This window comes from Athene noctua, chromosome 26, assembly GCF_965140245.1.
Source record: "Athene noctua chromosome 26, bAthNoc1.hap1.1, whole genome shotgun sequence".
Classification (NCBI taxonomy): Eukaryota; Metazoa; Chordata; class Aves; order Strigiformes; family Strigidae; genus Athene; species Athene noctua.
Window position 1 is genome coordinate 6770297 of NC_134062.1, and position 20950 is coordinate 6791246.

The 20950-nt window shown below is 47.6% G+C and overlaps 1 protein-coding gene across 4 annotated transcripts in view; it reads left to right on the forward strand.

The window, feature by feature from the left end:
* The window catches only part of ARHGAP32 (Rho GTPase activating protein 32), a 260901-nt gene that overhangs the window by 205662 nt on the left and 34289 nt on the right, over positions 1-20950 (forward strand). For 3 of the 4 annotated variants that reach the window (XM_074927289.1, XM_074927290.1, XM_074927288.1), the window contains one exon: positions 15128-15277. In XM_074927289.1, coding sequence (XP_074783390.1) covers positions 15128-15277 — 150 coding nt within the window. Of the gene's footprint in view, positions 1-2332; positions 2516-15127; positions 15278-20950 lie in introns of those variants that run through there. The other variant, XM_074927291.1, reaches the window with a different exon arrangement.

A 20950-nucleotide genomic window follows, 5' to 3' on the forward strand; every position in this document is an offset into this window, starting at 1 on the left:
TCTCAGGGCTCTCGTTTGAAACTGCGCACCGCCAAAGTGTGTGAACCGCAGCGGTTAGTCGCAACGTGGTTAGTCAGCCTTGTAGGATTCTGCCTGGCCTACATTAAAAAACAACAAAAAACCCCTGATGGAGGGACCATATAACACATCCTGGTACTTTTGGGTAGCTGGTAGTGTTACTGCTCTGCAGTCCTGCATACGGTTCTGCTGGTTTGAATTGTACGTGCGTTTTGCAGGTAAATTTTGAACAGCATTGCTTCTGTTGGATTCATTCCCTGTTTGTGTTGGGGTTTTACCAACTTTTATCACAGGGTTTGATAGGAAAAACATTCCTGGAATGGTGAACTGGTATCAGGAGGAAGGTTTTGTATTCAGAATTGTGCATAAGCACATATAGAACCGGATTTAGAGTCACGCTTGACTGCTGAGGAAAAAAGTAATGCGATAGTATGATCATTGTCCAAGCAAAACAATTCCAGTAATAAATACCAAGTATAATAAGTAGCTGGAGAAGAAGCATTATTTGGAGATATGAGTCAGCAAACAATTTTGAAAATAACACATTTGCTTGAGGAGAAACTGTAAACACCGAATGAAATGAGTTTTCCCCTCCTGATCATCAAGATGCCTGCTTAAATAGAAGCAGATTCCTCTCTAATCCGTCTGACCCTGAGGTTTTCCAACTTATCTAGTGAGCTCACATTTTGAAGTATGTGACAGCAATTACTGAGATTGATAAACTGCATTGCAGCCTCGTGTGAACTGAGGAGCTTGGGGTCAGCGTGGTTAGACAGGGCAGCAGCAATATTTATTCCTCTAGCGTGTGATAAATGCAGGTAATGCCACCAGCTTCACTGGCACCAGGAGAAGGCTGGAAGGTTCAGCTGGAGTTTCCTGAGCCCCGTGACCCTCTCGGCTTTTGTCCCTGTGGCCGAGCAGGGATGGCATCACTGGTGTAAAGTCAAGTAATGGCTTGTTCTGCTTTCTGCTTCGGACTGTGTTGTGCTGGTACAGGTGGTTTTTTGGAGCTGGGCTGTAAACTAGGTCGCTGTAAAATGATCCCGTCACATTTTGCTTTGTTTTTTAATAGCAGAATCACTCAGGTTGGAAAAGACCCCATCTAGTCCAACCCTCAGCCCAACTCTACAAAGTTCTCCCCTACCCCACATCTCCCCACAACTCACCCAAAAGGCCCTTAAACCCCCCCAGGGATGGGGACTCCCCCCTCCCTGGGCAGCCTGTTCCACTCTCTGACCACTCTGTCTGGGAAACATTTTCTCCTCCTGCCCAGCCTGACCCTCCCCTGTGGCAGTTTCCAGCCGTTCCCTCTTGTCCTGTCCCTGATCCCCTGGGAGCAGAGCCCAGCCCCAGCCTCTCTGCAATGTCCTGTCAGGAGCTGCAGAGAGGGATGAGGGCTCCCCTCAGCCTCCTCCTCCTCACACTGAACACTCCCAGCTCCTTCAATCGCTCCTCATAGAATTTGTTCCCCTGGAGAATTTTTAATTGAGTTTGTTTTCAGTGATCTGATCGATGCGGCCACAAACCGTGCGGGGTGACAGCCACGCTGAGTGCGAGGGGGTGTCATTTCTTTAGCACTGTGATGAGATGAACAGAGCGGACACCCTGGGTTGGAAGGTGGCTCTGCTGGCCCCGGAGCTCAGGGGCCGAGGGCTCACGCCTGCGTGGCCCAGCCTGTGTCCGGCCTGGACGGGCTCCCACGGAAGCATTCAGGCGTGCTCAGCATCTCTCCCTTCCTTTCGGACGTGCCGGGGGAACGTTTTAGCGTGGATTTAAGGATTCACTGTGTGAGTGGGGAGAGGCTTAACTGATGGTGCCGGTGTACCCCTGACCTTGGCAGTCTTCATGAAACGGGGTTTCAGCCCTTACTGCGGGGGGTCCCCCGTGGTTTTGGGGTGCTGTTATCTCAGTGTGTGGAACGAGGGAGCTGTGGATAAAGGCGATGCCGCTCTCCCGGCCCCGTGCTTCGCACCCCTGTGCTTTCCTAGAGGCACCCACGGGCTGGCAGAGGCTGGTGAGCGCGGGTCCCTCCCGGGAACAGGCTGACGGAGGTCGGGGGGTGTCGAGAGAAACCGGGGGTCTGCCTGCGGATGGGGGGGGGGGGGCGGCGTGGGACCCGCCGGCTCCAGCGGAGCATCCGAGGCGTTGATGGGGGGACACGGGGCGACCGGCCACCGGGCCGGGGCTGCGGGAGGAGGCACCTGCGGGAGGTGGAGCCGGGCCGGCGGGGCTGGGTTGGCCGGGGAGGGGCCTGGCAGGAGCCGCAGAGGCGGTGTGCGGCCCCCGCTCCGCCGGCAGCTCATCCCGCATCCCCCGCTCCGCCGGCAGCGCTCCCCTCCATCCATCCCCTCCTTCCTCCAGCCCCCCGCTCCGCCGGCAGCTCATCCCTTCCGCCCTCCATCCCCCCTCTCCCCCAGCAGCTCATCCCTCCAGCCCCCCCCTCCGAGCCAGAGCCCCTGGGCTGGGGCTGCCGTGGGACCAGGAGAGGAAGAGGAAGGTAAGAGAGGTCTCATCCCCCCTCCCCACCCTGCATTAGCGTCTGTCTTATGTAAGGCTGCCGGAGTATTTTTAGGTTCCTGCGCCCACTTGTTGCTTAGTAACTTGCCAGCTATTTAATTTGCGGGTTTGGAGAATTAACATCTTCTGAATGAAGATTTTTCTTTTCTGCCAAATGTTGCATGGGGAAGGAGGAGGCGTGGGGCGTGCGGGAGCTGAGCCCCCCCGGTTGGGCTCTGGGGGCCAGGCTGTGCTGTGAAGTGACCTGCACGGGGACGTGTCCGGCCCAGGACACCGCGCCTGGAGCGGGACGGGTCCTACACAGGGTCGATGCAGTGGAGGCTCTCGGATGACTTCTCCTGTGGCGTAGCCTGGGATCACGTTTTTTTAAGCCAGATCCCCGGGATCACGTTTTCAGCCAGATGAAAAAGTCGCTGTTACTCAATAATTTCCAGTGACGTTCTCTCACCTGCACCCTGGCTGCGGGTTGTAGACTCGTTTGTTTTTGTTGCCAGAGAAGATCCTCAGGGATCTGTGCCCTTGGGCAGGTTGCCTGGTTCCTCTTGCCAACTCCAGACTTACTAACACCACATACTTCCCTGCCCACCCTCTCCCCCCCCTTTTGCTAATTGTTTTACTTCTGTTACCATTTAACTAACCTCTGACTTCAGGTTTCTGTTGTGCCTTTCTACTCACGAGGTCCATAGTTGTAAACTGTTTTATTGGACTTAGTCTAGGGTCAGGGGTGTGTAGCAAGCCAGAGCTGTTAAGTGAGGCTCTTTCATGTCCGGGGTGATTTGTGTGAGGATTCCCACCCAAATCCCAGGGGAGAAGGAATTTCAGCTTGCAGGCCCCCTCCTGCGCAGTCAAGTATTCCCGCGCGGTCCTCGGGGTTGCCGAGATGCCAGATCAGTGCTTCCTGCTCAGATTTTATACCTAGCTCCCAAAGAGGCAGCTGACAGATGGGAATGTCTAGAATTTGAATTTCAATAGATTTTTGCATATCACTTTATCTTTTTGTTTTCCCTCCCTCCCCAGACTGGCACTCGGAGGACATAGGATGCATTCCTAAGCATTAATATTATTGATGCTGTTGTTCAGGAGAAGGGGGCTTCCTGGTTAAAAATGCTGGTCCTTTGTTTGCCGGAGCCCCAGGGCAGTGAATGCACCCTCTGAAAAATAAAATTCCTAGGGAGAGTTACCGTGATCACAGTAGACACTCTGCAAGTAGCCATGGCTCGTCTGTTCTTATTTGTTCAGAAAACGTCCTAGAAGCTATAGTCCATTTTAAGGACTAAATGCCCTGCAGGATCTTATTATTTATGACAGAGAAGACAGGAGGCCTTCCCTTTCCACTCTTCCCCGACCTCCTTTGTTCTGGGCACCACACAGGCACAATAAAAGAGTCTCATTTGAAATCAAAGCTCTGAACTGGTAAGATAAAGGAAAAGAGTAAAGCAGGCGAAACAATGCAATATCTGCATTCCTAAATCTTAGAAAGCAGATTTAGTTTGCTGCAAATCCCCAAACGTATTGGGCCCAATTTTCATTTTCAGCTTTTCCACACTTCTTCAGCTGTGTGAGGAGGATGTATGGGAAAATGTTATTTTCATCCCCTTTAAAGCTATTGTATCCTGCCCGTGCTGTATAAAGTGACTCTGACAGGGATGAGGCTCAGGTCAGCTGCCTTCAATACTGTTTCCACTCCAGGTGAGTGGGAATTTTGCTTCCAAAGGCAGAATCATCTCAGGGCTTAATGCAGGTGTTAGCAGCTGAAGTATAAACCATTTAGAAACTCGGGGTTGTAAATAGAAAAAGAACCAGAACGATATCAATCTTGGAAGAGTAGGTCACTGTAATTTGGAAGTAGCTGGTCTGGGCTGTAAACAGCTGCCCTCTGGCTAGTGAAAATGGAGATAGACATCTTTTGTGAAGGGCTTGGGAGAGCAGCAGTGATGTTACTTGTCCTACTGGGAGTACTGCATACTTCAGAGGAGTCTGTACGCTGAGGATTGAGGTAACGGCTGTGCCGCGTGGTGTAAGGAAAGGGAGGTGGTGTGCTTTGACCCAACTCTCCTTATTCCAGATGGATTGCTCATATCCCTTCCTGATGGAATTACAAAAAAGGTTTCTTCCCAAGGCCTTGCATAAGAGCAAACACCCTCTCGCTCCAGGATTGGGCTCCATCTGCCAAACTCGCAATTATTCAACTTTTGCTGTTTGTTGATTCATGTCAGATCTTTTCTCCTTGCTTGCCTCCTCCCACCACCCAAGCTGGAGCGAGCTGCCATGCAAAACTGGAGTAACTTGACTGCTGTAGTTACTCCGGTTATCCTGGTTTAGCTGATGTCAGGATCGGACTGAAGCGTGATTTGTGTTTGAATGACTAGTGAAAGCTCTGGGCTGCGTGCGTGTGTCCAAAGTACTTGATGTTATTCAGGGTTGGCTTGGGTTACTGTCAAGTTTTGGAAAATATCCTGCAGCACTGCTACCATTTGTAGCAGATGTAAAAACAGCGTGGGTGAGGCTCAAGCAGCCATGCTGCAACCTCATTTAGAATGTTTTGAAGCCTTTTGATCAAGGAAGGTTACTGCATGCAGCATACAGCTGGTGTTTGAATAAAGGAGTTTGCCTTCAAGTAGGTATGAGTTTGAGAACAGTCAATTCTTGACTTGTCTGAAGCCATGGCTGCTGTAGACAGGACAATAAACATTTGGTTGAGTTTGCATTAAAGGGAGGCTGACGTCACCCATTAAGAAACTCCATCTGTAAGGATAGCTAGCAGCTCAGGTAATTACCAACAGAGAATGTGTGTTATTTCCATCACTGGAGCATGTTGAGTTGGAGAAACTTCTTGCAGAGATGGCTGAGGTACAGCTGAACCTGCTCTGGTGTCACCTAATGGGTTGGGTGGCATCTTGGCTCTTGACTGTTCTCCCCTCTCTTCTTATGTGCAAGTATCTGGAGAGTGTCTAACACACAATTACCTGGTTGATCGTGATGCTTACTTGGTTGTTGATGGCTGTCCTTGATGCTACCACGCCACTGGGGTTGTTCTAAAATAGGGTTTCTTTTCAAACTATCTGAATTATGAAAGCGTTAGAGATATGTTCAAGTTACAGTACTGTCTTCTTTTTAGTGCAAATTCAGTGTTACATAAAGGCATCAGTATATGTTAATGTCAGGATCTCATGTAGATATAGGTGTAGCGTGTGCTTGGGCGTGCAAGGTCAAGGGATCATAATATCCCAAAGTGAACGTGGGTGATTGACCAGCACTGTCTGTCTGACGGGCAGATCTGATGTTTAGTTGTGCTAGTGATGCACAACTGAGTCAGAATGTTATTTTTCAAGAGGATCATTAATCTCCAAGGTAAGTGAGATAAGCAAAAGGACTGCATTAAGCTCTGCTAGAACACACAGAGGTTTAGCAAAATGTAGTATGAACAAAACAGAAGGAAGATGTTGCAGGTGTCTCTCCTAGCTCTACATTTCCCAGTTTGCTCCCCTTGTCTGCCTTTGCTGGCCTTGTGACACGTGAGTTGCTGTCACCGCTGCCTGGTGTGCTGAGTGCCCTCATCTCTGTCATTTTGTTTGCAGCTCCCCCTTGTTTTCCAGTTTTGGCCTCTGATAACTTGTTTCCTCTGAACTGCAGCCCCATGTGTTGTTATCTCCTCACCTCCCATAGAATCACAGAATCATCTCGGTTGGAAAAGACTTTGAAGCTCCTCCAGTCCAACCATGACCCTCCCCTGACCGTTCCCAACTCCCCCAGATCCCTCAGCGCTGGCTCAGCCCGACTCTTCAACCCCCCCAGGGATCCCGGGGACTCCCCCCCTGCCCTGGGCAGCCCATTCCAACACCCAACAGCCCCTTCTGCACAGAAATCCTTCCTCAGAGCCAGCCTGACCCTGCCCTGGGCAGCTTGAGGCCATTCCCTCGGGGCCTGGCGCTGGGGCCTTGGCTCCAGAGACTCATCCCCCCTCTCTGCCCCCTCCTGGCAGGGAGTTGCAGAGGGCCAGGAGGTCTCCCCTCAGCCTCCTCTGCTCCAGACTGAACCCCCCCAGTTCCCCCAGCCGCTCCCCAGCAGACCTGTGCTCCAGACCCTGCCCCAGCTCCGTTGCCCTTCTCTGGCCACGCTCGAGTCATTCAATGGCCTTTTTGGGGTGAGGGGCCCAAAAGTGAACCCACTCATCGAGGGGCGGCCTCACCAGTGCCAAGCCCAGGGCTCAGATCCCTTCCCTGTCCCTGCTGGCCACGCCAGTGCTGGTACAAGCCAGGATGCTATTGCAAACCCTCGAGGCCCCTGTGTTACCTAAGCAAAGCCCATCCCTGCTGCATTGTCACTAAGACTCTATTAGATAACGCTGCTTTTTTTTCCCCCAAGTACAATTCAGACGTGTTAATAGAATTAATAGACTGACCTTGTCAGCCCTTGTACCTTTGAAACCTCTCTCCTTTCTCAGTTAGCATTCAGTTACCTGATTTATATCTCCCAACCGTATCCTGCTTCCCTCGGGGTAGGTATGCTGTACTTCAGGGAATTAATTCAGAGATGGCCTGTGGTCTGTTTGTTCAGGAGGTCAAGTCATATAATCTTAGTGCTCCCTTATGGCCTTACAGTCTATGAAAAGATCAGATATATCTTTAACCTGGAAAGTATCACAGATTTCTTGCTACCAGACTTCCCCATCTACATAGGTGACATACTTTTGCATCGAGCTAACCTTGCAGTTATCATTCTTATCCCACTTTAAACGCTCAACAAATTTGCCAGAATTTGGCAGTGAAGAGCATGGAAAGAGTTTTTTGCCATTGTAAATAGTTCCTGGTTCTCGCATGCATTTTCTCACTGACATGAAGAAACCTTCTCCAGACAGTTCAAACTGTAGATAATCTTTGTGCATATCATTACAGATGTGTGATTTTAGTTAAATAAATGTTGAAAGCGGTCAGTGCTGCTGGTCAGATACGCTTTTGAATTTGCAATCTGCTGTCTCTGGAAGAGGACTGATTAGACCCAAATGCAGCGGAAGCTGACAGAGGTTTTTGTGTAATCTGGGCATGAAAAATCACCCAGTGAGTTGCCAAGCTGGTCAGTCTCTGGTGCCAGATGTTCCTCTGCTAACCCAAAGAAGCCAGTACTCCAACTTGGGCTAAAGGCTGATGCTGGCAAGAGTGAGGAAGCGTTGCAGTTTTGCTGAGGTTATTGCTTACAGACACGGCCCAAGGGATGGCTCCAAAAGCCTGGGCAGATACAAGAATAAATGCAGCTTCGTTATTACTAGACTGTAAATAAAACCAGCAACAGCACTTATCAGTTTTAATGACCTGCTTTACTCTTCATGTGTATGGTGCTCTCGTGATAGCTAGAAATCTTGGGCTTATTCTTGTCTGGTTCTTGTTGTCATGGTTAATTTTAATGGTTTTTATATAATGACATTGAAATTAATCACCTTTAACATATTTCGTGACTCCTTATATCACAGAGACCAGCCTTAACTGATGTCAGCCTGGCACAAGATAAATGCTGCAGCATCAAAAAGCACACAGCATTTTTATTTTTCTTTTCTTTATAGAGCAAATCAGTAAGTACACATTTATGAAGGTTATTAGAGACAGAAGGATATTTTTAAACTTTCACATCTATGGAATTTTAAAATCTCTTTCTGAAAATCTTTACGACCAGCAAGGGAGCCCAGTGTAGAGATTAGTGCAATTACTGGCGTGGTGTTGGTTGGTCCTTCTTCAAAACCAGCGTCCTGTCCAAGGACTAAAGGAGGGTGCTTGGTGGTGCATGGTTCCCGATTCTGGTTGGCTTTTTAGGGCTGTATAAATTAGCTTCCAAAATAGAGTCTGCTGTGGCAGGAGGAAGGGAGTAAAATGTCTTGTTGCTAAGGAACATGACAGAGAACTGGGAGATGTGACTCAATTCTTGGCTTTGTATAATTTCTCTTCAGGAAGATGTGGGTCCACACTGTGTCTTTCGAAGTGTGAAGGATGGTTATTAAAAATATTTACTGGGGTTTTAAGGAGGGGCCGAGATAACTGATGCTGTGTGGGGAGGCAGCTGAACTCAGTCCACTCACACAGTTTAATGTTTTCTGGAGTGTTTGCAGAACCAGGAGCATAGGAAATATTGTGGCAAAACCAAATCCGGCTTCTCATCTCCTGATTTCTGGTGCTGCTTTTTCTTCAGAAGAGTCTGTTGCTGCTCTTTCTCTCCCTTCAGTAGAGTTTAATTTTAGAGAATGGGTCTGGAGGGGCTAATACCCTGGAAAAATTTTAGCTTGACTTGCTGTAAATCTCTCTTCAGAGAGGATGGATTTTGCTTTTGTTTTGCAATACCTCGCTGTGCTTTTTTTTTTTTTTTTTTTTTTTTTTTTAATGGCATTTCCACACCTTTTTCTATCTTTGATTTTGTGACTGGATATTGCGGTTTGTTTATGTATTTTAAACTACGCAGCCACACATGTTCTTGCTTTTGACCTTAGCACCACGCTCTCCTCACAGCAGGGACAGCTGGGTTCTGTAGCGTGTAAAATCACTGTTAATAATAAGAGAAACAAACAGGCTGGCCATGTGCTGGAATGCGGGTCAGCATACACCCTCCAAGGTTTTCTCTTCGAGTCAAAGTTTACTAACCCTATGTTAGAATACATGCTGCTGTCAGGGGTCCTGTGAAGAGGATTTTGTCTAGGCGTGAGTTCAAAAACCAAAATATTAGTGATGGCAACAGGAGATAAAGCAGGTGTTCTTTATTTGTTTAGCATGGGTTTGTTTTCCTGTGGCAAAGTCTTAATAAGGTTGCAGGGGGACAGGCAGGCGTTTGGGAGGATGTCCCATAATGGAAGCTGCCATTATCCTGCTCAGAATAGCGGTGCTGGGTCACTGTACGCCTGGACACCCGCCGAGGGAGCACTTACCTTTTTGTACACATAAATGTGCAAGTCTTGAAATCCGCTCTTTGCTTTTCTGTTCCTGGTTTCCCCTGGTCTTTGAAAAGAGACAGGGTGTGTGAGATGGGAGATGCTGGCCAGGGCTGCAAGGTTGACTATTGTATTTTGTTCTCAGAGCCTCTGCATCGTGGGATTTTCCTTACTGAAAAGGGAAGGAAAACGCACGCACATCATAATACTGGGGACACAGTAAGGCTGTATGTATAGAAAGACGCTCCTGTTTGGTCACCGTGATTGTCAACGAGTCAGGAGCTGTTTTCCATCCTAGCTTTCACAGAATCGTTCATTCAGGTCGGAAAAGCCCCTCGGGATCATCGGGTCCAACCCTCAGCCTGACTCTAAAGTTCTCCCCTACCCCACATCCCCCCACAGCTCATCCCAACGGCCCTTAAACACCCCCAGGGATGGGGACTCCCCCCTCCCTGGGCAGCCTGTTCCACTCTCTGACCACTCTGTCTGGGAAACATTTTCTCCTCCTGCCCAGCCTGAGCCTCCCCTGTGGCAGTTTCCAGCCGTTCCCTCTTGTCCTGTCCCTGATCCCCTGGGAGCAGAGCCCAGCCCCAGCCTCTCTGCAATGTCCTGTCAGGAGCTGCAGAGAGGGATGAGGGCTCCCCTCAGCCTTCTTTTCCTCATTCTTTTTGTTGCCAACAGTTTGGACAATTGTAATTAAATATTACATTTTAGAAGTAATTAAATATTACATTTTAGAAGTGATATCAGGAAGAGTTTTGTGGCCCAGACATGATACTTTGGCAGTTTGGGCTGAGACAGGTGGTGTCATTGGGCAGTGTTCTGATGTTACCCAGAGGAATTGTATTCCTGTCAAATCCACACAGGAGGCCTCAGAAGTTGTGGCTTGGTTGTGCCTCAGTGAATTCATCTCATTTGCAGCAGACTGAGGCTGTAACTTTGCAGCGTGTTGGCTTTGGCAGGGAGCTCAGCCTAAGAAAGTCGCGTTTCCTGCGCTTTGCTCCGCCGTCCCCTCGCTTGGGCTGCCACCACTGCTCATGCTCTTCTGCTGTAAGAGCATCAACTTCAGAAGATTATTTTTAATCTGAGTCGCTGCCGTGACTTGGGTTTGCGGTGCAACCCCACGGAAAGGTGTAGGAACACAACAGGAATGCTGTGATGGCCCGTGAGGACAACAGGTCAGGGGACAATGCAGGAGACCTCAGCATATCCCAAGAGGTTCCCGTGAGCTTTCAGCAGGTTCCCAACATAACCCAGGAAGAACACGTGGTGCTCAACAACGGCCGTGAAACTCCTTTGAATCAGCTGATCGCTGACACATTTCTCCAGTCAACAAGCTGCATAAAGTATATCCTGAAGTGCCTTTCCAGTCTGTGGCATTAGGGTGAACAAGCCCTGCTTTTAATGAAGTAATTGTTATTTAATAGTTTTTATCAATCTCCGGGGAATTCAGGCCTCCCTTATACTCTAAAAGCTTGGTGGTATAGCAACAGCGGCATGGTTTGATTGATAAATGTTCCTCGGGGAGGTACAGACTATGGCAGATTCCCAAAACCATAATAAACTACCTGGCACAACTATTCCTTTTTCTTCCCTCCCTTTGGCCAGCATAGTTATGTCAGCTAAGGGTGTGATATTTTTTCTCATTCCTAATTGACACATTCGTGCCAGCAAAACTTCAAAAGTTGTCCAACCTCAGGTGGGGTTTTTTTGTTTGGGTTTTGATTGGGGCTTTTTTCAGCCAATCTCGCTATGCTAAATGGAGAATTTGTCTTTGCTTGTTCAGGCCAGGATACTTAGCCAAACCTGCCTTTCCGAGGAAAATCAGTTCCTGCTCCTTCTAGGAAAACCTCCCTTTCTTGTTAAACAATTTGTTTTACAACGGTTAAATCCGAGGTGGAAAGTAATACGGATAAATGTTAGGATTTTTGTTTAGTTTTATTTGCCTTTCAGCTGGTAACTCAGCACCGTCTCTGACTAGCAACCATGTAAAAGTGTCTGGTGATGGTTCTGCTTTATCTGAATTTACTTCTGTGACACCTGTCGACGTGAACACCTCCATGGAGACACGAACTCTGAATAGTTCAGATTTATCACATCCCTGCTTTATTGGTGGGACAATAAAGGTAGAAAGCGCTAGTTTATTTTACCCACGTCTCCTTAGTTTGTAACATTTTTAGATTTATTTCTGGTCTGAACCCTGTGCCTTGATTCCACGACTTCTTTGCATTCACTAATTGTGGAGTTTTTGAGATTGGTGAATGGGTGCAGGACAACCACTGGCGCTGCAGTGGGAGAGCACAAATTGCTATTGCTGGTGCTATCACCGGCAGGACAGAAAAGGTCTGGGACCAGTATGTCAGAGCAGAAAACATTTATTCTGCAGGATTCTTGGTAGCAACCAGCGCCAGGCCCTGAGGGAATGGCCTCAAGCTGCCCAGGGCAGGGTCAGGCTGGCTCTGAGGAAGGATTTCTGTGCAGAAGGGGCTGCTGGGCGTTGGAATGGGCTGCCCAGGGCAGGGGGGGAGTCCCCGGGATCCCTGGAGGGGTTGAAGAGTCGGGCTGAGCCAGCGCTGAGGGATCTGGGGGAGTTGGGAACGGTCAGGGTGAGGGTCATGGTTGGGCTGGAGGAGCTTTGAGGGCTTTTCCAATCGAGATGATTCTGGGATTCTGTGAACTGGTGCTTATCTGGAAACTGGGTCTGATGTGCTAGCTTCACCTAAAGCAAAATGCATCAAAAATTAAATCTCTCTTAGGATACATTGCTGATTTGAGGATCAAATGATACCAGAAGTTTGGGAAGAAGGATAGAAAGTATTTTGCTCTTTGTTGCTCTTGGCAGAAAGACAGTGTACCTGCCAGCCCCTGAGCTCTTACAGCTTGTAGGGATGGCTTATCCTTATCAGACACCTACTTGCTTTTTTGTTCTTTTTTATAACCTGTCAGCAAAGAGATGACTGCTTGCATTTCCTTGCTGTTCTCTTTTTCTTCCCACCTAGGAGAAGCTGAACTCCTACCAGTGAATCATTCTTGCGTAGGTATAAAACTCTGAAGCTGGTTTAGCCCGAGAAACTCTCCTACAGAGTAGGCAGCGATTCAGAGAAGAGCGATGCAGGACACTGTGTTTAACCAAGGAACCGTGCAAATGTTTCAACGGGCCGTTGATAAGTGAATTTCTGATTACTGAACCTGCTCAGGCATTGGCCCAACAGTGCCTTGGACTGTTGTGCTGGTACACCATGGGAGCGTGCTTGCAGGAGTGTGCTTAATGATGCAGAAAACAAGACAATTCTTTTAACCTGTACCGAGTGCTTTAAAGGCAGAGCAGATTTATTGTGGTTTTAGAATTCAGGTCTCCTTTCTGGTTAGTGAACAAGTATTGATAGCAAACAAAGCACATCTTTGGATCATAGAGGTGTATCCATTGCACCTTTTTCTACTTTTAATGTGTGAAGTGACACCCAAAAGTCACTTGCTTGACCTGGTCACCAGCATCAGTAGAATTTCCATAGTACTGGAGTTGGATGCATTTTTCTCCATTTTAAATCCTTATCCAGCGGACTCATTTTTCATTAAGTCAGGCAAGATACTTCATGAAGAACTGTGTACGGAGCCTGTGAAATGATTCAAATGATACATATGTATTAGTAATTGCTTTATTTGTCTGTTTATTTGACTGTTGTAAAAGCATCTGTCTTGGGTCTATCACCTCCAATAGCATTATGGCAGCAGCCCGGGGGTGCTAACCCTTTGAAATTCCACACAAGCCAGGATGACACTGCGTCTCCATTTATTCTTGAGCAGGGCTGATAGGAGATGATAAATGAGCCGTTACTTTACTGTGATGATGGATACAACCAAAATCTATCCGAACTTAGTTTGGCATGTCAGCACAATCTGTTCATTTATTGTGAGTAATTAAAAAGCCCCATCAAACTGAAAACATTCCTCTAATTAAGGCCCCCGTAGCCACAGTTTGTCATGCTCAATGCTTCTGTATTTTGTTAAATGATTCAGGCTTGGCTGTTGAGAACACAGACATGAGTTTTGGTGGTGATTTGAGGATTTCAGGTATTCAGATGTATTTCTCTGTTTAAAGGGATTAAAACATCGTGAAGTGTAGCATGGTATAACCTTGCTCTCGGGACAAGGTTTTTCATGTTGTCTGGTTGAAGAATACCCTGTCTGCCTACATGAAGCATTGCTGCATAAATCTCTCTTTTGCTGAGTCCCAACTTCTAAAGCTGCTCGCGGAATTTCAGGCTGTGCGTGTTCCCGAGCAGCAGCGACTCTGAAGAGATGTGCCTTTGTCACCGAGGGTCTTCATTGCTTTTGTTGTTTGTTTGAAATAGTGTTACTCTGCTGAAATTTGATTACGGTACTTACAGTTTTAATGCAGGTGGAATATACGGTTGTCTTTCCTCTCTGGGATCTGAGACAGGAGCAGGGCAGAGTGATTGCTGGTATTGCCTTGCGGTGCTGCAGGAGACTTTACAACTTCCTGGAGCTGTAAAGGCTTCCTCACAAAGCACAGCCTTTTATACCTAGTGATTTGTTCTTTTCAATAGAGCTCTTCTGTTGAAGTTAAACTGCTTTTAAATCATGTGTACAATGGCACTTTTGTTGAGGAGGCCAGAGCCCTCTCGCTTTCGGAGTGGGCCTCAGGAAGAAAAGTTGACATTCAAGGGCATTGTTCTGCTTCCCATTCAAACCTGTGCTCTGCCTCTCCTCCCGATTTGCATGAGTTTATTTGTGTCACCCACTTCTGCCCTGCGTGACTCTCCGTTTCCTTCGGCTGCGGATTATCCTCCTTAGCAGGAGTGGGGGGTTTTTAACAGAGTGACCGACTTCAGCGGTGCCACCCGGAGACTGCACGGCGTTGTGTAGAGGAACGGAGCAGGAGGTTTGGAGGGATGGCTCCTGAGCTACCCTCTCATCTCTTTGCAGACTCATATTTATTCTGGAGGGGATAAACTGCATCTCTTCAAATCAGCTGCCTTAGTTTTCTATTAAATAAAACAAAGACAGAAGTGCTTTTATCTTGCAAAGGCTTGAGAAGACTCAGGGAGCTAGTAATGCCCTGGAATGGGCTGTACTTCCACAGCTGCAGCGAGGTTCATTAAAATCGCAGGTGTGCTGGAAGGGCTATAGTCTGTAGCACTTAGAGCTAAGCGTCCTCTAAGTTCAGATATTATTAGTCATTCGTTTGTTCTGGAGGCGCCTAAGACTACTGGAATGAGAGCCAGCAACAGAGCATTTATTTCTGCCTGTAGATTGTGCACCGTGTTTGTCAATGGATGTGAGGTGACTGGGTTTGTTAGTTTAGCCTTGCTCATTTTTCCAGAGATGAAAATTGCAGCTCTTGGGTGCTGCCCATCTGCCAGGACGCCGTGACAGTCCTTTTGTACACTCCCACCTGAAGCTGCTTTGCAGATAGATGTGGCTTTGTGTTAAATTCTTCCATTACAGCTGTCTCCTGTTATTTCTTCACTAGCCAAGAATTAGAACAAAAGCCAAGTCTCTGTTTAGTATCGGACCTTGGAAAATCTGTTTCTGTAAATAATTGATATTAATGGTACTACAGTTCTTAACGTGCTCTGTAGAACATGTTATACTTGGCCTTCCCCAACTGAGCCAGATCTAAAATGAAGTGTTTTGTGGTTTTTTTTTAATTTTGTTGTGCAGTGTCGAAAAAACACGGCAAGCTCATCACCTTCCTTCGTACATTCATGAAGTCGCGCCCAACGAAACAGAAACTGAAACAGCGGGGGATCCTGAAGGAAAGGGTGTTTGGCTGCGACCTGGGAGAGCATCTTCTCAACTCTGGCCATGACGGTAGGAAACAATCCATTCTTGAGTTCTTCCTCAGATGGGAATCTTATCTCAGGGTGATCGTATCTACAAAGGGCTAGTCGGTACCATCAGGGAAATGCCTAGCAAAGATTGATGGCTGAAAGATAAATTGAGACTCATGCTAATAAGAAGCATCATGGTTTGACATGGGAGCACTGAAGATGAGTCCTCAACCTCTTGAAGTCTTTGAATAATATTTTTTTTTTTCAGGGAAATAAACTTTATATATGTGTCAATATCAGTGGATAATTAACTGGTGTGTTAAATGCATACATGTCTATAACTCAGTACATTTGTATGATTCCAGCATGATCGGCAGTGTAGATCCTTCATCTGCCTTTTCCACTGATTTCACAAAATTTACAGGAATTGACTGGATAATATGGTTTGTCACAGCTTAGTTTTCTCTGTTTGTCATGATGAGTTTTCTGTAGCTCTTCTCAGTCCCTTTTGCCTTTGCCACCAGCAGTTTAGGGAGGTAGCAGAGAAGAGCTGTCCATTCCAAGACAAAAACTAGACAACTGCTTCTACTCTTCCTCAGATCAACTTTGGTTTCACATGCTCTCTATCTCCAATCCAGAATGGGGACTCGGGGAGGTACCTGCATTGCCGAGCAGCAAACAGAGGACTCAAATTCCTTCACAGTTCACTGGCCAAGGTCATTCCCATAAATGGCCCATGCTGGGAGTTATTTAGAAAAGCAGCGTGGCGCAGCCATGGGCTGCAGCCAGTTTGCCCAGGAGTTAAAGCCATCAGGAAATCAGTGATGGGTGTAGCATCACTGTCTGACTATGTCAGCTTGTTGTTCTGTTTCATATTTTCGCTCCTTGCTGAACGCGGGAGATTTTGCAGTAGACCTCTCATGCCAGAATTGTTAATCTGACGCCTCCCAGCTTTTGCGCCCAGGCTGAAGGAGAAGTGTCGTCACGAGCGGCGTAGGAAAGGAGGTTTTCCGTTAAATTTGTTTTCAGCGGTCCTCCAGACTCCTTGTGCCTTTTGGAAAAGGGATGGTAAAGGGTGGGGAGCTGTTTCATGTACTTTTTCCAGCTGGTAACAGCAATGTGCACTCCCTTGCCTGACATGAAGTGTTTTACTACCAGTTGGTGAATAATATGAGCTTGTTCTTATGGAATCGGGACTGTGGCAAGGCTCGTTGGCTTGTTAATTGGAACCAGTAGAGATCTTTATTTCTGGGGCCTGAAAAGCATCAGAGAGCCAGAAACTGGATGGTTTGGAGACAGAAACAGACAGTAACCCATGTAAGAACTACATCAGGAGTAGGCAGTTCACACCACCGGGTAGCTATAGAGCTGGTTTTATATTCGTGCTGTGGGAGCAATCTTGGAGGGCAGGAGACGTGCCAGCAGAGTGAGCTCATTAATGGGAAAGAGAGAATTCTCTTTTATCCCCAGCCCTCCTCCTGTCCATTTTAGTTAGGCACAAGTCAGCAGTAATTAAAGCTTTTCCCTGCCCTCTGCACTGACTTCTTCCCCTGACTTTAAGGGGTATGTATTTTATTTAGCATTAAAAGACATATCTTGAGCTGAACAAAACTGTTCTAACTCCACTGGAGGCTCCTGTTTGACAGGGTCTAGGAGCTCCCTTCTTGTTCTGGTCACTCCCCTCCCGTCACATGCACCTGAGTGACTGTGTCTGAGCTGTGCTAATGAAGTCTCTTCATCTGAGAAGTTACCACTTGCTTTTACCCTTGATTTAATAACTCTTTCCTAACTCCCTGCAATGAAGCAGATCCAATTTGAATGTTGCTAACAGGGGCATGTCTCCATTTCACACAGTAGGATTGTTTTTTTCTATGTGATTCAGCTCTCTGACCTGTATTCCAAGTGACGTAATCCCCAGGATTGGTTTTGTGGAGACATTTCTGGGTTCCTGTGTATCAAGCTCTGTGCATGCACAGCATTTTAAGATTCCTTCATTCTGTAGTTAATGTTCCTCAGTCTTGGAGCTGACTCTTGCTCCCAGGAGAGCTGAAAGGGGACTGAGATATCACAGGAGACCCATAGTTGAAATAGATAGCGCAGGGATGCAGCCCTGTTCCTTCCCCTCATAACCAGAACATAGACAACTATTTTTATAGGAGCAGCGAGTACTGTAGATGAAGTCTGTGGATGGTACCTACTGGGAATGTGTTGGGATTACATCCGTAGAACATTTCAGTTCAGGAAAACAAAAAAGAACTCAATACATTCGTAGATTCGTTTAGGTTAATGCTAACCAATACCCAAAAGATTGAGCAGGTCTGAAGGAGACACTGACCGTGTTTGAAATGAGGGGTGTGGCATTCCTGTGCTCCTCAGAAATGCAGTGTTGAACCAAACTGGAGTTATGTTAAGGATTTTATTAATTATCAGCTTTGGGAAGCTGACAAAGGCTAAATTCTTAAGAATTTGCTCTGAAACAACACGAGCAGTCCCAAATTTGCAGCCATGAACATCTGAATCTTTGCTTGTCTTTTAGCTAGGAAATGGTGAGAGAGGAGCAGACCAAGAGAATAAAAGCAATAAGGAAAGACAAAAAACCGAAATAGGTCTAACAGTTTTTATTTTTTTTACGAAACACTGTGTTGAGGCAGTTGGCTCAGATTGCTTAGCTAGGAGAAGAGTGTGTCTGTATGCCCAGAAGGGAATTTAAAAACACAGAGGAAATGTTTTACCTACTGCAGGGTGTTGTCTTTCTGTGGGCTCAGCAAGTAATCACTCTCATTCTGCATCTGTTGCACCTCCTTCAAAAGGAGAATAAATTGGCATGAGATAGAGGAGGAAAGCGATACAGGAATGTTACAGAGCAAGAGCCCGGGCGATGCCGACCTGCAAAGCTCCGTACACGCGCTTTACATTGAGCATCTGCTGATTCTGAACTAGCAAAGCATTTGTCTTCCTTGTTTACTTGAGTTTTTGGGATTGGTCTTGCACTAAGGCAAAGAGTCCTCTCTTCTGAAAGGTTCCTCTCAGGCTGGCATGACAGAACTTGTGTCTGCTAAACTTCAGGGTATAATACGTCTGTTTATAGAGTTTCTCCTTAGGGGAGGGTGTCTGGGTAAGATGGGATGAGTGGAGCAAGCAGACTGGTGTTGCCTTTCAATTTTTGATGAGGATGCAGTTTGTAATTTTTTTTTAACTGATGTGTGTAGATGTAAGAAGTAACACTATAAGCAGGTACAGGGAGGTAAGGTTGTTAACAAATGTTTATAATAATAGCAGTACGGGTGAGTACTGCACCTTAAAATCTTTCTCTGTGCCTGGTGATTCGTGCTGGGGATTGCATGAGCTTCAACAAGGCCAAGTGCCAGGTCCTGCCCTTGGGCCACAACCACCCCCTGCATGGCTACAGGCTCGGGGAGTGTGGCTGGAGCTGTCTGGGAGAGAAGGATCTGGGGGTTCTCATTGACAAGCAGCTGAACAGGAGCCAGCAGTGTGCCCGGGTGGCCAAGAAAGCCAACGGCCTCCTGGCTTGGATCAGCACTAGTGTGGCCAGCAGGAGCAGGGAGGTGACAGTCCCCCTGTGCTCGGCACTGGGGAGGCCACACCTGGAGGTTGTGTCCAGGTTTGGGCACCTCAATCCGAGAGAGATCTGGAGGGGCTGGAGCGAGGGCAGAGGAGGGCAACGAGGCTGGGGAAGGGCTGGAGAATCAATCCTGTGAGGAGCCAGGGAAGGAGCTGGGAGTGTTCAGTGTGAGGAGGAGGAGGCTGAGGGGAGCCCTCATCCCTCTCTGCAGCTCCTGACAGGACATTGCAGAGAGGCTGGGGCTGGGCTCTGCTCCCAGGGGATCAGGGACAGGACAAGAGGGAACGGCTGGAAACTGCCACAGGGGAGGGTCAGGCTGGGCAGGAGGAGAAAATGTTTCCCAGACAGAGTGGTCAGAGAGTGGAACAGGCTGCTCAGGGAGGGGGGAGTCCCCATCCCTGGGGGGGTTTAAGGGCCGTTGGGATGAGCTGTGGGGGGATGTGGGGTAGGGGAGAACTTTGTAGAGTTGGGCTGAGGGTTGGACTCGATGATCCCGAGGGGCATTTCCAACCTGAATGATTCTGTGAACTGTAGGCAGGTAGTGTCCTGGGTTTTGGGTTTGGTTGTGGGTTGTTTTTTTTTTAATTCCAGTTTCTAGTGTGATGACACTTTCAGCTCTCCAAACAGTGACAAAACCATTCTGTGGCTGGAGTTATACCTCCACCTGGTGTGAAACAGCCCTTTCCTCAAGGCTCTTGTAGACAGGATGGCAGTGAGGGGAAGGAGGCATCATTGTCCAGTTTCTTAGATAAGGATCTGAGTCATGAGTAGATCACAGGATTATTTTTCAAAATTATCTGTTTTTCAGGCTGCTTGGGAAAATAGAAATTAGGAGCCACGGTGCTCCTGGGCACTGGGCTGGGGTGCACGTAGGTGTGTTGCTTCCAGCAAAAGTAACAGCAATCTGTTCTTTTGATTCCTCTCTTCTGTCAAACGTCAGTACTGAATTATGGGCTGGTACCTGTAGGAGTAAAACCAGTTTTGATGTGAGGGATTTTTGACTTCTCTGTTGGGTCTAGATCAGCAAAGTTTGTGGTGATACTTCCTTCGAGTATGTTGGTTTGCACAATACCTCTGGTCAGCTCTCATCACCCGACAGAGACTGCCTTATGAGGCCCGTCTCCATTTAATTTTAGTGCGCTATTCATTTGTTGGCTCCTTCTGGGTTTTGAATACTTCCCCTGCCAATGAAGCGTCATTTGGAAGCAGACCAAGCTTAGTAGGGAGTAGCTGTTTCTTCATCGCCCTGAGACATGTTCCCAGTTGGTTTGGTGCTGTTGACACCCGCCATGCTAGTTTGTTTTATGGAGCTGCAAGATGCAGCAAATTCAGCATAATCCCTGACTCGTGAAGAGGCCTTTGTTCCCTTTGTATGTAGGTAGACTTTTTTTTTTCCCCTGAATATTTTTTTTCTCAGAGGAAACCAAATAGAACTTAAATTTAGCTTGACCCCAATTAGAAGGAATTGTGCTTGCAGAGGATGTGTTTGTGCAGTGTGGGAGCTGGTTAAATGCTGCATTGCAGCATCTGTACCATGTCCTCGTTTGCGCCTCAGAATATTTCGAAACGGAGCTCTCCACAACTTCTGAATTTATGACGAGCATAGGAGTCCGCAGTAATGTGGTCAGCAGAAACTTCGGGCCTGGCAGCAGGAGAGGCCAAAGGGTTGGAAAACTGGGCAGGTCACTGGCAGAGCACGTGGCCAAGGTTTATGCAGGATCTGAGGTGGGCTGGATGGAGCCATGGTGCGGACGGGAGGCTCAACACTCATAGACTCATCGAATGGTTTGGGTTGAAAGGGACATTGAAGGTCATCTAGTACCACCCCTTGCCATGGGCAGGGACACCTTCCACTAGCCCAGGTTGCCCAAAGCCTTGTCTAACCTGGCCTTGAACCCTTCCGTGGGGGTGATTTGGTGTTGCAGTTGCGGCGGTGCCGTTTCTCTCTGCCTTCAGGGGCTCGCGGGTCGGTGGGCTGGGGTCCGTTGGCCACGCTTGGCTGGCTCTCTCACATGATCAACATGCCAGAGAAAAGCCACGTTGCTCTTCAGGGAGTAAAGGAGTTGTGAGCTGCAGCAGATGAGGGATTACTTTACATTCTTTTTATTCAAATGCTGTTGGGAATAGTGT